Here is a 14,302-nt window from a genome sequence, read left to right as displayed (position 1 = left end):
TGTACAGTGTCACGAACCTCATTCCATAGTTCCTCAGGCACTCTATCAGATCTATACCCTTAAATCTATTTCTCACTTCCACTGTATAATCATAAGGGATTTGATTAAGGTCATACCTGAATGGTCTAGTGGTTTTCCCTACTTTCTTCAATTTTACTCTGAATTTGGCAATAAGGAGTTCATGATCTGAGCCACAATCAGCTCCTGGTCTTGTTTTTGTTGACTGTATAGAGCTTCTCCATCTTTGGCTGCAAAGAATATAATCGGTCTGATTTCGGTGTTGACCATCTGGTGATGTCCATGTGTAGAGTCTTCTCTTGTGTTGTTGGAAGAGGGTGTTTGCTATGACCAGTGCATTTTCTTGGCAAAACTCTATTAGTCTTTGCCCTGCTTCATTCCATATTCCAAGGCCAAATTTGCCTGTTACTCCAGGTGTTTCTTGACTTCCTACTTTTGCATTCCAGTCCCCTATAATGAAAAGAACATCTTTTTTGGGTGTTAATTCTAAAAGGTCTTGTAGGTCTTCATAGAACCGTTCAACTTCAGCTTCTTCAGTGTTATTGGTTGGGGCATAGACTTGGATTACTGTGATATTGAATGGTTTACCTTGGAAACAAAGAGAGATCATTCTGTCGTTTTTGAGATTGCATCCAAGTACTGCATTTTGGACTCTTTTGTTGACCATGATGGCTACTCCATTTATTCTGAGGGATTCCTGCCCGCAGTAGTAGATATAATGGTCATGAGTTAAATTCACTATTCCTAGATATTTAATTCTTTTTGTTGCAATGGTGAATGGGATTGATTCCTTAATTTCTCTTTCTAATTTTTCATTATTAGGATATATAAATGCAAGTGATTTCTGTGTATTGATTTTGTGTCCTGCAACTTTGCTAAATTCACTGATTAGGTCTAGTAATTTTCTGATACTATCTTTAGTGTTTTCTATGTACAGTATCATGTCATCTGCAAACATTGATCTGGATGCCTTTTATTTCTTTTTCTTCTCTGATTGCTGTAGCTAGGACTTCCAGAACTGTGTTGAATAATAGTGGTGAAAGTGGACACCCTTGTCTTGTTCCTTATCTTAGGGGGAGTGATTTCAGTTTTTCACCACTGAGAATAGTGTTTGCTATAGACATCATATATGGCCTTTACTTTGTTGAGATGGGTTCCTTCTGTGCCCATTATTTGAAGGGTTTTAATCATAAATGGGTGCTGAATTTTGTCAAAGGCTTTTTCTGCATCTATTGAGATTATCATACGGTTTTTATCTTTCAATTTGTTAATATGGTGTATCACATTGATTGATTTGCATATATTGAAGAGTCCTTGCATTACTGAAATAAACCCAACTTAATCATGGTGTATGAACTTTTGGATGTATTGCTGAATTCTGTTTGCTAAAATTTTGTTGAGGATTTTTGCATCTATGTTCATCTATGTGATATTGGCCTGTGGTTTTCTTTTTTGTGTGTTGTCCTTGTCTGGTTTTGGTATCAGAGTGATGGTGGCCTAGTAGAATGAGTCTGGAGGTGTTCCTTCCTCTGCAATTTTTTGAAAGTTTTAGAAGGATAGGCATTAGCTCTTCTCTAAATGTGTGATAGAATTCTCCTGTGAAGCCATCTGATCCTGGGGTTTTTTTGGGGGGAGATTTTTGATCACAGCTTCAATTTCAGTGCTTGTAATTGGATTGTTGATAATTTCTATTTCTTCTTGGTTCAGTCTTGGAAGATTGAACTTTTCTAAGAATCCGTCCATTTCTTCCAGGTTATCCATTTTATTGCCATTTAGTTGTTCATAATGGTCTCTTATAATCCTTTGTATTTATATATTGTCTGTTGTAACCTCTCCTTTTTCATTTCTAATTATGTTGATTTGATTCTTCTCTTTTTCTTGATGAGTCTGGCGAAAGTTTTGTCAATTTTATTTATCTTCTGAAAGAACCAGCTTTTGGTTTTATTAACCTTTACTATTATTTCTTTCATTTCTTTTTCATATATTTCTGCTCCGATCTTTATGATTTCTTTCCTTCTACTAATTTTGGGGTTTTTTGGTTCTTTTTCCAGCCGTTTTAGGTGTAAAGTTATGTTGTCTATTCGATGTTTTTCTTGTTTCTTGAGGTAGGATTGTATTGCTATAAACTTCCCTCTTAGAACTACTTTTGCTGCATCTCATAGGTTTTGAGTTGTCATGTTTTCATTGTCATTTGTTTCTAGAAATTTTTTTATTTCCCTTTAGATTTCTTCAGTAACCTGTTGGTTATTTAGAAGTGTGTTGTTTAATCTCCATGTGTTTGTGTTTCTTACAGTTTTTTTCTTGTAATTGATACCTCGTCTCATAGCGTTGTGGTCGGAGAAGATGCTTGATACTATTTCAGTTTTCTTAAATTTACTGAGGTTTGATTTGTGACCGAAGATGTGGTCTGTCCTGGAGAATGTTCCATGTGCACTTGAGAAGAAGGTGTATTCTTCTGCGTTTGGATGGAATGTCCCAAAAGTATCAATGAGATTCATCTCATCTAATATATCATTTAAGACTTGACTTTCCGTATTAATTTTCTGTTTTGATGACCTGTTCATTGGTGTGAGTGGGGTGTTAAAGTCTCCTGCTGTTATTGTGTTACTGTAGGTTTCTCCTTTTGTGTCTGTTATTGTTTGTCTTATGTATTGAGGTGCTCCTATGTTGGGTTCGTAGGTATTTACAATTGTTATGTCTTCCTCTTGATTGATCCCTTGATCATTATGTAGTGTCCTTCCTTATCTCTTGTAATATTCTTTAAGGTCTATTTTTTCTGATATGAGGATTGCTACTTCAGCTTCCTTTTGCTTCCTGTCTGCATGGAATATATTTTCCCATCCTCTTACTTTCAATATATATGTGCCTTTAGCTCTGAAGTGGGTTTCTTGTAGACAGCATATATATGGGTCTTGCTTTTGTATCCATTCAGCTAGTCTTTGTCTTTTGGTTGGAGCATTTAATCCATTTACATTTAAAGTAATTATTGATATGTATGTTCCTATTGCCATTTTCTTAATTGTTTGGAGTTGATTTTGTAGATCTTTTTCCTTCTCTTGTTTTTTTGACTATTAAGTCTGTTTTAACATTTGTTGTGGAGCTGGTTTGGTGGTACTGAATTCTCTTAACTTTTGCTTGTCTGGAAATCTTTTTATTTCTCCATCAGTTTTGAATGAGATCCTTGCCAGGTACAGTAATCTTGGTTGTAGATTTTTCCCTTTCAGTACTTAATATATATCCTGCCATTCCCTTCTGGCCTGCAGAGTTCCTGCTGAAAGATCAGCTGTTAAGCATATGGGGTTTCCTTTGTATGATACTTGTTGCTTATTCCTTGCTGCTTTTAATGTTCTTTCTTTGTATTTAGTCTTTGTTACCTTGATTAGTATGTGTCTTGGCATGTTTCTCCTTGGGTTTATCCTGTATGGGACTCTTTGAGCATCTTGGACTTGATTGACTATTTCCTTTTCCATGTTGGGGAAATTTTCAACTATAATCTCTTCAAAAATTTTCTCATACACTTTCATTTTCTCTTCTTCTTCTGGGACCCCTTTAATTCAAATGTTGGTGCTTTTGATATTGTCCCAGAGGTCTCTGAGACTATCCTCAGTTCTTTTTGTTCTTCTTACTTTATTCTGCTCTTCAGAAGTTATTTCCACCATTTTATCTTCCAGCTCACTGATTCATTCTTCTGCTTCAGATATTCTGCTGTTGATTCCTTCTAGAGTATTTTTAATTTCAGTAATTGTGGTGTTTGTCTCTGAGTGTTTATTCTTTAATTCTTCTAGGTCTTTGTTAATTGATTCTTGCAGTTTCTCCATTTTGTTTTCAAGGTTTTTGATCATCTTTACTATCATTATTCTGAATTTTCAGGGAGTTTGCCTGTTTCCTCTTCATTTATTTGGACTTCTGTGTTTCTAATTTATTCCTTCATTTATGTAGTATTTCTCTGCCTTTTTTCTTTTTAAACATTGTGTTTGAGGTCTCCTTTTCCCAACTTCAGGGTTGAATTCTTTCTTCCTTTTGGTTTCTGCCCTCCTAAGGTTGGTCCAGTGGTTTGTGTAAGCTTCATATAGGGTGAGATTTATGCTGAGTTTTTGTTTGTTTGTTTGTTTTTCCTATGATGGGCAAGGCTGAGTGAGGTGGTAATCCTGTCTGCTGCTGATTAGGTTTGTATTGTTGTTTTATTTGTTGTTTAGATGAGGCGTCCTGCACAGGGCGCTCCTGGTGGTTGGGTGATGCCAGGTCTTGTATTCAAGTGGTTTCCACTGTGTGAGTTCTCACTATTTGATACTCTCTAGGATTAGTTCTTTGGTAGTCTAGGGTCTTGGAGTCAGTGTTCCCACTCCATAGGCTCAGGGCTTGCTCTTGAGCTTTGTGTGGTTCTGTATATTCTTTTCATCTGGTCAGGTTCTCCTGTCCGCCCTCAGCTGGTGTTCTGCGTGCACTTCTGTGTCTGAAGGTGTATTCCTGATTCATCCATGGAGAGAGATGTACTCACCGCCCACCTACTCTGCCGTCCTGTCTTCAAACTGATTTTGAACATTCTCTTTGCAAGCATTTCCATCACTGAAAAAAATTAAAACAAAAAGTTTGTAATGAGTTATTGAATGCATATAGCCATTCTTGTAACTATAAATTAACTTCAAATTTTAGAAATTTCTTTTCCTTATTTCACATCCTGTAACCTTTCAAAGAAATTTAATTTCCAGTCTGTTTTGTGTATGCTCCATTCATGGAAAAAATTTTTTTTAAAACTATAAAAAATTTAAAAGTCAACTGGCTTTCAAGGTTCAACACAGGTGACTGGAAGTCTATGGAGTTATTTTCTCTTTTTAGCTTCCTTTGTAAAAATCCCAGATTTCTGACTGATTGGATAAATGTGATTCATTTTTTTTTTTTTGTTTTGTAATGCAACTATTTTGATGGTTGGCTTCACAGCTGAGGCGAGCCACCATTTCAAACCCAATAACAGGAGACTTGGAGACGGTACATTACAGAATTAGCAAAAGGTAAGAGATGTGTATGCTGCATATTTTGCTCTCTAATGAGTGTTTTGTACATCCTACAGGAATTATTCATTTAAGGGAAGTAGGTCATTTTCAGTCTCCAGTCAAGTCACCGCCTATTTTCAAGCATGGAAAAACTGCTTTGTGTTTCACAGGTCTTTCTCTTTAACTAGAAGTTCTGTTTTTAGTATGTAATTGGTCTATTAATTTTAGGGAGTTAATACGCTTTTCCATCTCTCTTCAGGTTAGGAATCAAATCAGGTTAGGCCAGTCCAGGAACTGGCTTAATACTTGTTTTCTTATTCCTTTTTCTTTTTTCTTGCCAAAGACGGGGGGGGGGGAAAAAAAAAAGGCAGCAGCCTGGATTAATCTGGGAGTAGTCCTTGTTTATGTCGTTCTCTCATATTCATAAATATGCTGCAGTGAATTCACATCATTCTTCATGATGATTGTGTTGGCATTTGTTCATGCATCTTATAAAATAACATTGTCATTATGGAGTCATCTGTATTTCTCCTGTTGGAGTTTTTATTTTAAAAAACTTGCTGACTTAAACATTGGCAATGGAAAGAACAGAGTTATGCTTGAGATCTCAGTCTTCCAAATGCTATTACTTACAAGTTTAGTTGCCTTTTACTTCACCAGAGAGATTTAGCAACAGTTATAGCTTGGTGAGAGTTTTAAAAAAATGAATTTAAAGAGACTACTAATTACTCTTTTGTCAAATAATTTGAAGAACATTAAACTTCTAGATCTGAGAAAGAACCTGTGAAACCCAGTGCTATAAATCATTTACATACAGCTTCAAATGATTTAAAAAAAAAAAAGTGAAAGGACAATCTGCAACAAAAATCCGTCAACACATTTTTTTCTTGATTTGGAAGTGGCTTTTCTTATCGCCACTTTTCTAAATGTTTCTGCTGATTTGAAACCATTGCCTACCATCCAGACCAATCTGAACCCTTCCAATCACCTGTGGCTTGGCAAAACAAAACAAAAGCCCCAAATTGCCTGCTACGTGAGTAAGCCCTTGTCCTTTCTCTTTTTTTGTAGCTGAGCCGAGCTACAGTACATGACCCTGAGACTGGAAAATTGACCACAGCCCAGTACAGAGTATCTAAGAGGTAAGGGAGTGATGGGAAGAATTTTAGTCATATTTGGACTATTTTCTTTCTTGTGAGTCTAGTTTTCATAAAACCCATCTTATGGTTTCTAAGACCTCGGCTATTAGGCATAGGTATTTGATAACAGTGCATGACTTTTCATGATGGACATGGTTATGGGGAAGTTGATAGAGGTTTTTCAAAGTGACTTGCTAGGTTTTAAAATGCCTCCTGAGATAGCCCACACCCTACCTGGTAAGTGAAGTTGTGTTCTCATGTTTAAAGTAACAGAAGTTCCCAAAGACTCTTCATAGAACAAGGCCTAATTTAATTTGTAGTAAAGCAGGGGCTTAAAAATCTCAGGGTGACTCAGTAGCTATAGGTAGTGAGAATGACACCTTGAAAGATTACCTAAAAAGTCCTCTGTAAGTCAGTTGGTTTCAAATTCTTTGTTTTTAACAATATTTAAGAGAATCTCCTAAGTTATTGGCTGATAGGTCACTGAAATAATTTTTAATAAAAGGTCACTATGTAACTTGTAAGTATATATAACTTAATAGAAGCTCACAAAATAAATGACGTTATTTCAACAGAACTCTTTTTCCATTTACTTATTTGTATAAATAAAGTTTCTCAGCTCTCATGAAAATAGAAGTGTCATTGAGCTGAATTCTGTCTCATTGTAGCAACAAGTAATATTTATTCACATATAATACTTAATTGAAAATAAATAAGCTTCCTCTCCTTAGGAATATTTTAATATATTTTCATTTTTTATATTTGATGATTGTTTAATTATGTTCTTTAGATTGCTATTGTTTAGTTGCTAAATCATGTCCAACTCTCTGGAACCCCATGGACTGCAGCATGTCAGGCTCCCCTGTTCTTCACAATCTCCCAGAGTTTGCTCGAATTCATATCCATTGAGTCAGTGATGCTATCTCACGGTCTCATCCTCTGCCACCCCCTTTTCTTCTTGGCCTCAAATCTTTCCCAGCATCAGGGTCTTTTCCAATGAGTTGTCTGTTCACATTAGGTGGCCAGAGTGTTGGAGCTTCAGCTTCCAGTGAATGTTCAGGGTTGATTTCCTTTAGGATTGACTGATTTGACTTCCTTGCTGTCCAAGGGACTCTCAAGAATCTTCTCCAGCACCACAATTCGAAAGCATTGTAATAACCCATTCTAGGAGACATGTTTTTTTTGTTTTTGAACAGTTAGGCCTTTATGTTATAAGAAATTTATATTTTTATCAGTTTACGTAAATATTTTGTTGTGGCGAAGTATAATGTGATGAATAAAAGACTTTAAATCATAAAAATATATCCCTCTTGGAGAGGGCTTCTCAGGCTCAGCACTATTGACATTTTGGATCAGATGATTGTTGTTTGTTGACTGACCTGAGGCTTGTAGGATATTTAGTAGTATCTCTAGTGCCCGCTGAGTGCCAGCACCTGTGACAATAAAAAATATCTTCAGACATTGTCACATGTCCCCTGGTAGGCAAAATTTCCACCACCATCCCTGGGAATTCTACCTCTCTACCCCTGTTAGAACCACTGTTTTAAGGTAGGAATGGAATGAAAATGCATGTTCAAGGAAAAAAAGGGAAGACTGATGTAAAATTTTCAGGCATTTAAAAAGTGCTTCATTCATGTATTTTCTTAAGTGGATGGTGATGGGCATAAAATCATCATGGTATTTAGAGTCCACTGGATAAATTAAAAAATAATCATTTTTCAGAAATTACCACTGTTTTCAGTATGAAAGAATTAAATTTTTTCAAACTCTTGGGATGAAAATTTTCATTTGTCAGCTAAAAACTGCAAAGGAGTATATAGATTTTTAACAACTAATTTAGGAGGCAGTCAAACAAAAAATAGCATTTCTCTGTAAGTCATAGCAGAAGTGCTATAAAGACTATACAGAATGCATTGATTTGTTTTCTTAATTACTTTTTTAAGGCAAAGCTTTGTGTTATGTATTAGCCTTCAGCATCCCCACACATGTATTCTGGTATACTAACTGTCTGTCCTATACTGCTAGCTATCCCCTTACCCCTAATCACATTCCTGCAGTGTGATTTTGATGTTTGTTAACACTAATACAAGGTAAGGATTTACAGTAAATAATTTGGATAGACATGTTAAACCATGATTGTAATGCTTCTGTGCATTGTATAATAATTAACCCTGATTTGTAGTTAAGTAAGCTAAATTTCCATTTATAGAACCTTTTCATGTCTAAAAAATGAACTCATCTATTTTTAAAAAGATAACTAAATCCATTATATGTTTTATCAGAGACTATTACATGGTTTTAGGCTTTTTTTTTTAACTGTCATAAAACTAGTAAGTATCTAAATTCTCCAGATTTTGATGTTTTTAGGAAGCATTTAAAACAAAATTTTATGAACTTAGTGTTTTTAAAGTCATTTTTGGAAATTTTCTATATATACAGTGGACTTTTGAACAAAATATTCAGCCCACAGAGCCACTGGACTCTTACAAAAGTCAAATTACTTTTGGAAAGGTGATCCAAACCTTTTTTTCCCCTCTTTGGAGCTAAATATTTCTAAACATTTTGAGCTTATTTTTGAAAATACTATAATTTCATAGCTCTGGATGTTTGAGAAAGGCACAGCCATACTTTATATTATATTAACAGTAGAAGATACTTGGCCAGTAACATTAGACACATTGAAAGACTGAATAACACCACAGTAAATTCATGCAGACTTGGCAAAGAATGCAGTGTGAGTGTGTGTTTGTGTTCAAAACAACCTAGTAAAAAAAGAATTCCATAGCACAGTGGTTCTCATTTTTACTCTAAAGGAAAAATTTTCATCAGTCCTTTAAAAAATAAAATCTTTATGTGAGAGGTCTAAACAGTTAAGGAAGGAATTTGCTCCTTGAAATGTCCAATACATTTCATATTTTAACAAATAAAAAGTTTTTGCTATTTTGAAAATTTAATATCTATTGAGACATTTTCTACCCATCACTGTGAATCTGAAATTTGGAGATTTCACAAGTGAAATAAATGAGTGTTTTATGTTTCCTTCATATTTTATTGCTGGAGAAGGAAATGGCAACCCACTCCAATATTCATGTCTGGAAAATCCCATGGACCGAGGAGCCTGGTAGGCTACAGTCCATGGGGTCGCAAAGAGTCAGACACGACTGAGTGACTTCACTTTCATATTTTATACCTCTGAAGAAGGCATCTCCAATGCAAAAATAGCAGAAAAAGTTTGTTTGTACTGATGTCAGTTAAAGAGGTCCCCTTTTCTCTGGGAACATCTGTATTTTGAAAGAGTCAGAAGGGAATTTGAAATACCTGTATTCTGAGACATTTCTAAGTGATTGTATCATCATCTGTGGAAGTAAGAATATGTTCATCTTCTAGCAAATAGAATTTTCTTTGGGCAGAGTATGTGTAGAAATCCATTACTGTTTAAAAAACAAAATGTTTACTCTATTGACTACCTGTGAACTTTTGGCAAATCATTTTTTGTCTTTCCAGTATTACAAAAAAAAACAAACTAAAATTTTACTGTGTGTGTGTGTGCACTCAACTGTGTCTGACTCTTTGCAACCTCGTGGACTGTAGCCATCAGGCTCCTCTCTCCATGAAATTTTCCAGGCAAGAATACTGGAATGGGTTGCCATTTCCTTCTCCAGGGGATCTTCCCAACTCAGGGATTGAACCTGTGTCTCCTGCATTGGCAGGCAGATTCTTTACCACCACTCCACTTCAGCTTGTTACTGGAGAAGCTAATAGTTTGGCTAAATCAAAGTAATGGAATTTTAGTTTTTGAGAGGTAATCATTCAGTTATAGGTGGTGCAGTGATAAAAGAATCCATTTGTCAATGCAGGAGATACAAGAGACACAGGTTTGATCCCTGGGTCGGGAAGATCCCCTGGAGAAGGAAATGGCAACCCGCTCCAGTATTCTCGCCTAGAAAATTTCATGCACAGAGGAGCCTGGTGAGCTACAGTCCGTGGGGTCACCAAGAATTGGATACAATTGAGTGACTGAGCACACATATGCACACACACATTCAGACGTATACTCTGAGAAGACAGTTACGTGAGTTTGTAAGTCCAGTTAAAGTAATATATGCAAATAAACAGTTTATTGAGTGTGGTAGAGAAAGCTTCTTTAATTCTGGTGGAATCAATATCACTTCTTGGAAGTGATTTCATTTTTTACTTTGAAGTACAGATATCCTATAATATGATATTTTATTATGCTTAAGATTTAATTTACCCCATGTTAAAAAGGAGCAAATGGAGTGTAAAAATGTATTAATATTTTTAGTTTAGAGGCCAATGTAAATAGCTTTGAGTGATACCAAATTTTTTTTTTAATTTGCATAGCTTGTAACAACAACATCCCCTTCTATTGGCTAGAACAGTCCTTCTCAGATTGAGATAAATGGATAGATCCAGATGGATCTATAGTGTTATTGTATAATTGTCCCACAGAGAACCAAAGGGACTGGATAAATTCCACCTCTAGATGATTAGTCTTTCTTTGTTAATTGTGAAGCACTTATGGAAGAGTTATTGAAAGTTTTGCCCTCTGTAACTGGCACTTTGTGCCCTGAATTATATTTTGCCTTTGCAAAAAAATCACGTAGTGGTATGCAGATTACATTAATCATGTTTTCTTTTGGCAGTTTTGTAACAATCTTAACCTTCCCTTGTGGTTCAGCGGGTAAAGAATCTGCCTGCAGTGCAGGACACCTGGGTTTGATCCCTGGGTTGGGAAGATCCCCCGGAGAAGGGAAAGGCTACCCACCCCAGTATTGTGGACTGGAGAATTCCACGAACTGTACGGTCCTTGGGGTTTCAAAGAGTTGGACATGACTGAGCACTTTCACTTAAAAACCTCCAAAGTGATGGTGTTTGTTTACTTGAGCATGCATTCCTTAGTATTAGAAATATAGTCATGCAACGTGAGACTGTTTCTTCTTACTTAAATAAAGCATTCCAGTGATATTTTTTAAAGTATATAGTAAAAGGATAATGAACTTTTTTTTATAGCAGAAACTCATTAGAAATGAAAAAAATGTTAATGTTACTCTGCATGTACAACTTAACTCTCAGGTTCCTGTCATTAAGACCAAAAGAAATATATTTTGGGTTATCTAATGGAAAAAGAGGACACATAAAAAGACTTCTGTTTTTCTCCTAGCGCTAAACTATGTTTTGTGGAAAAAACACTGTATAACTTAGTTGACGTTTTCAATTATAATTGTACAAAAGATAGAGAATGTTCTTCAAATGATTTTTTTTCCAGGTTACAGTAAATGCTATAATTTAACATTCTAACTCAGTTAAAGCACTGAGTACTAGAAGAATATTGATATCTGATTATTTAATTTAATGTAGGAGTAAGACTTCGAGATCCTAAAGAACAGACAGTTAACATATTACAGTATCATTGTCTTGTCATTTTTAGTAGTGTTAAAACAACTCAGCTAATTTCAACTATCCAATAAGTCTACAATAATGTTCCTGAAGACAGATTAGCAGTAATACTTTTAAGGATGGGATGAGTAAAATGTTTTAAATGTGTTCTCCAGCTTTGGAGAATCTTACTATATTTTAGAGAGGTTTCATATAAAAGTCATATTAAGTGAAATAACCTCCTATGTAGAACTCATTTTCCTCTCCAGTGACTATAGCAGTTTCTTTTAAAGCTGTGGTTATCAGTGACTGTGTCTCATCTAAGGCTTAATTTCTAAGCCTTCTATTAAGATAGTTTATGATATAGCAAGAAGTACAAATTAAAACTTTTAAAAAATTTAAACAATTAAAATATTTTTGCCTCTAAGATTGGCAAAGATTAAAAAGATTTATACTGTCAAGGATTTTATGAAATGGGTACTCATAAACAGTTGATAGAAGTATAAGTCACAAATATTTTTGGAGGGCAATTTGATATCATTTATCAAAATGTAAAACTCATGTAGTATTTCCACATCTAGGAAATTATCCTACAGAGATATTTGCAGAAGTATGCAAAAGGTATGCATAAGTTTGTTACAATATTGTTTGTAACAGAGAAAAATTAGAAACAACCTTTTTTAACCAGTGCTTTATTGATAGACCTTTGTGGTCATCTTGGAATTAAAGATATTTTAATATTAAAAATAAAAAGCAGTAATTTAAAAAAGGTAACAAATTGAAATGTAAAGTGGTATAGTTGCTGTGGAAAACAGGCTGGCAGTTCCTCACAAAGTCGAACATGGGATTATGATATGATCTAGAAATTCCACTTCTAGGTATATATCCCCCCAAATTGAAAAGAGGTCTCAAACCGATTACTTGTACATCCATGTTCATAACAGCCTTATTCATGATAGTCAACAGGTAGAGGCAATCCAAGCATCCATTTGTGGATGAATGGATAAATAAAATGTGGTATAAACAAATTATGGACTGTATTCAACCTTTAGAAGGATTGAAATTCTGATACATGCTATAACATGGATGAACTTTGAGGATATTATACTAAGTGAAATAAGCCAGGCATAAAAGGACAAATATGATATGACTCCACTTACAGAAGGTATCTAGAATAGGCAAATTCATACAGAGAAAAAGTGGACTAGAGGTTACCCAGGCCTGGGAGGAGAAGGAAATGGCAAATTGTTGTTTCAGAGTATACAGAATTTCAGTGTGGGATGGAGAAAAAGGTTTGGAAATAGAGAGTGGTGATGCTTGTGCAACTTTGTGAATGTATTTAACACCCCTGAATTGCACTCTTAAAAGTGATTAAAATGGTTAATTTTATGTTGTATATTTTTTACCACAATAATTTTTTTAAAAATGAGGTAGCATTATGTGTATTAACTAGGAAATATGTCAGAAGTATTTTTAGGGAGAAAAAAGTATATGTGTATATTAAGGTGTAAGGTTGAAGGGTGGATTTTTTTTTTTTTAATTCTCTCAGTAAGTTTGTTTACACACAGGGAAAAGCTATTGAGAGGATATATATCTATTGGTTAATAGTGTTTTGAGACTAGGAAAGGGATGTACTTTTATACTCTTTGAAATTTTTATAATAAGTATTTCTTTTAAAAATACCTTTATTGAGGGACTTGCCTTGCAGTCCAGTGGTTAAGACTTCTAGCTTCCAATGCAGGAGGCATGGGTTCAGCCCTTGGTTGGAGAACTAAGATCCTGCAAGCTGCTTGGTGTGCCCCCAAAACAGCTTTATTGAACTATAAACCATACGGTTCACCCATTTGAAGGGTATAAGTCAGTGGTTTTTAGTATAGTTAGAGAATTGTGCCTCCATCACCGCAATTAATTTTAGAACATTTTCATTACCCCAAAGGAAGTTTTACACTCCTCAGCCATAACTATCCAATCCTTACCCCCTACCTGTCCAACCCTTGGCGACCACTAATCTACTCTCTGTTTTTAATAGATTTGCCTATCCTGAATGTTTTGTGTAAATGGAATCATAAACGTGACCTTTTAGTGTCCGGCCTCTTTTGCTTAGCATGTTTTCAGGGTATGGTTGAGCAATATCCTTTTGTATAGATATGCCACATTTTATCTATCTTTTGATAGATATTTGGGTTATTTCTGCTTTTTGGCTATTATGAATAATGCTGTTCTGAAGTTCATGTCTTTTGAAATACTGCTTATTTTGATGATGTCCTGTTTGTTGTTGTTCTTTGTACTTTTGAGGTCATAGCTAAAACAATGACTAAGGTCACAGAGATATACATCGTGTTTTTTTTCCAAAAAGCTTTGTAGTTTTAGCTCTTATATTTAGATCTCTAATCCCTTCTGAGTTAGTTTTTTTTTTTATTATAATGTGAATGAGGTAGGGGGTTCATCTTTTCTTTTGCACATGGTTATCCTGTGTCCCAGAACCATTTGTTGACTATAACAAGCATTTGTTATAGTCTTGTTAAATAAACAGGCATATTATAATGTTGACTATAACAAGCTTTTATAATTTTAAAACTATAAAGTGAAAGTGATAATTTGCTAAAATGGTAAAAGTGAAGGTGTTCTTGAGAACAGGAGACTTCAGGCTAAAGAGTTAAGTAAGCAAGGAATACCTGGAGATTGCTTGAGTGAGGAGAAGAGTTTCAAGAGGGATGAACATTGTGAAATGTTACTAAAAGAGCAAATAACTGTGAGAAA

General features: G+C 35.0%; 1 protein-coding gene across 6 annotated transcripts in view; it reads left to right on the top strand.

The window, feature by feature from the left end:
- Positions 1 to 14,302, top strand: part of P4HA1 (prolyl 4-hydroxylase subunit alpha 1) — a 100,294-nt gene that overhangs the window by 67,097 nt on the left and 18,895 nt on the right. For 4 of the 6 annotated variants that reach the window (XM_027531071.1, XM_027531072.1, XM_027531073.1 and 1 more), the window contains one exon: positions 6,078 to 6,148. In XM_027531071.1, the coding sequence (XP_027386872.1) occupies positions 6,078 to 6,148 (71 nt within the window). Of the gene's footprint in view, positions 1 to 4,956; positions 5,028 to 6,077; positions 6,149 to 14,302 lie in introns of all 6 variants that reach the window. The other 2 variants (XM_027531076.1, XM_027531077.1) reach the window with 1 other exon arrangement.

This window comes from Bos indicus x Bos taurus, chromosome 28 (genome assembly GCF_003369695.1).
Source record: "Bos indicus x Bos taurus breed Angus x Brahman F1 hybrid chromosome 28, Bos_hybrid_MaternalHap_v2.0, whole genome shotgun sequence".
NCBI lineage: Eukaryota > Metazoa > Chordata > Mammalia > Artiodactyla > Bovidae > Bos > Bos indicus x Bos taurus.
This window is presented reverse-complemented; position numbering and strand designations above follow the sequence as displayed.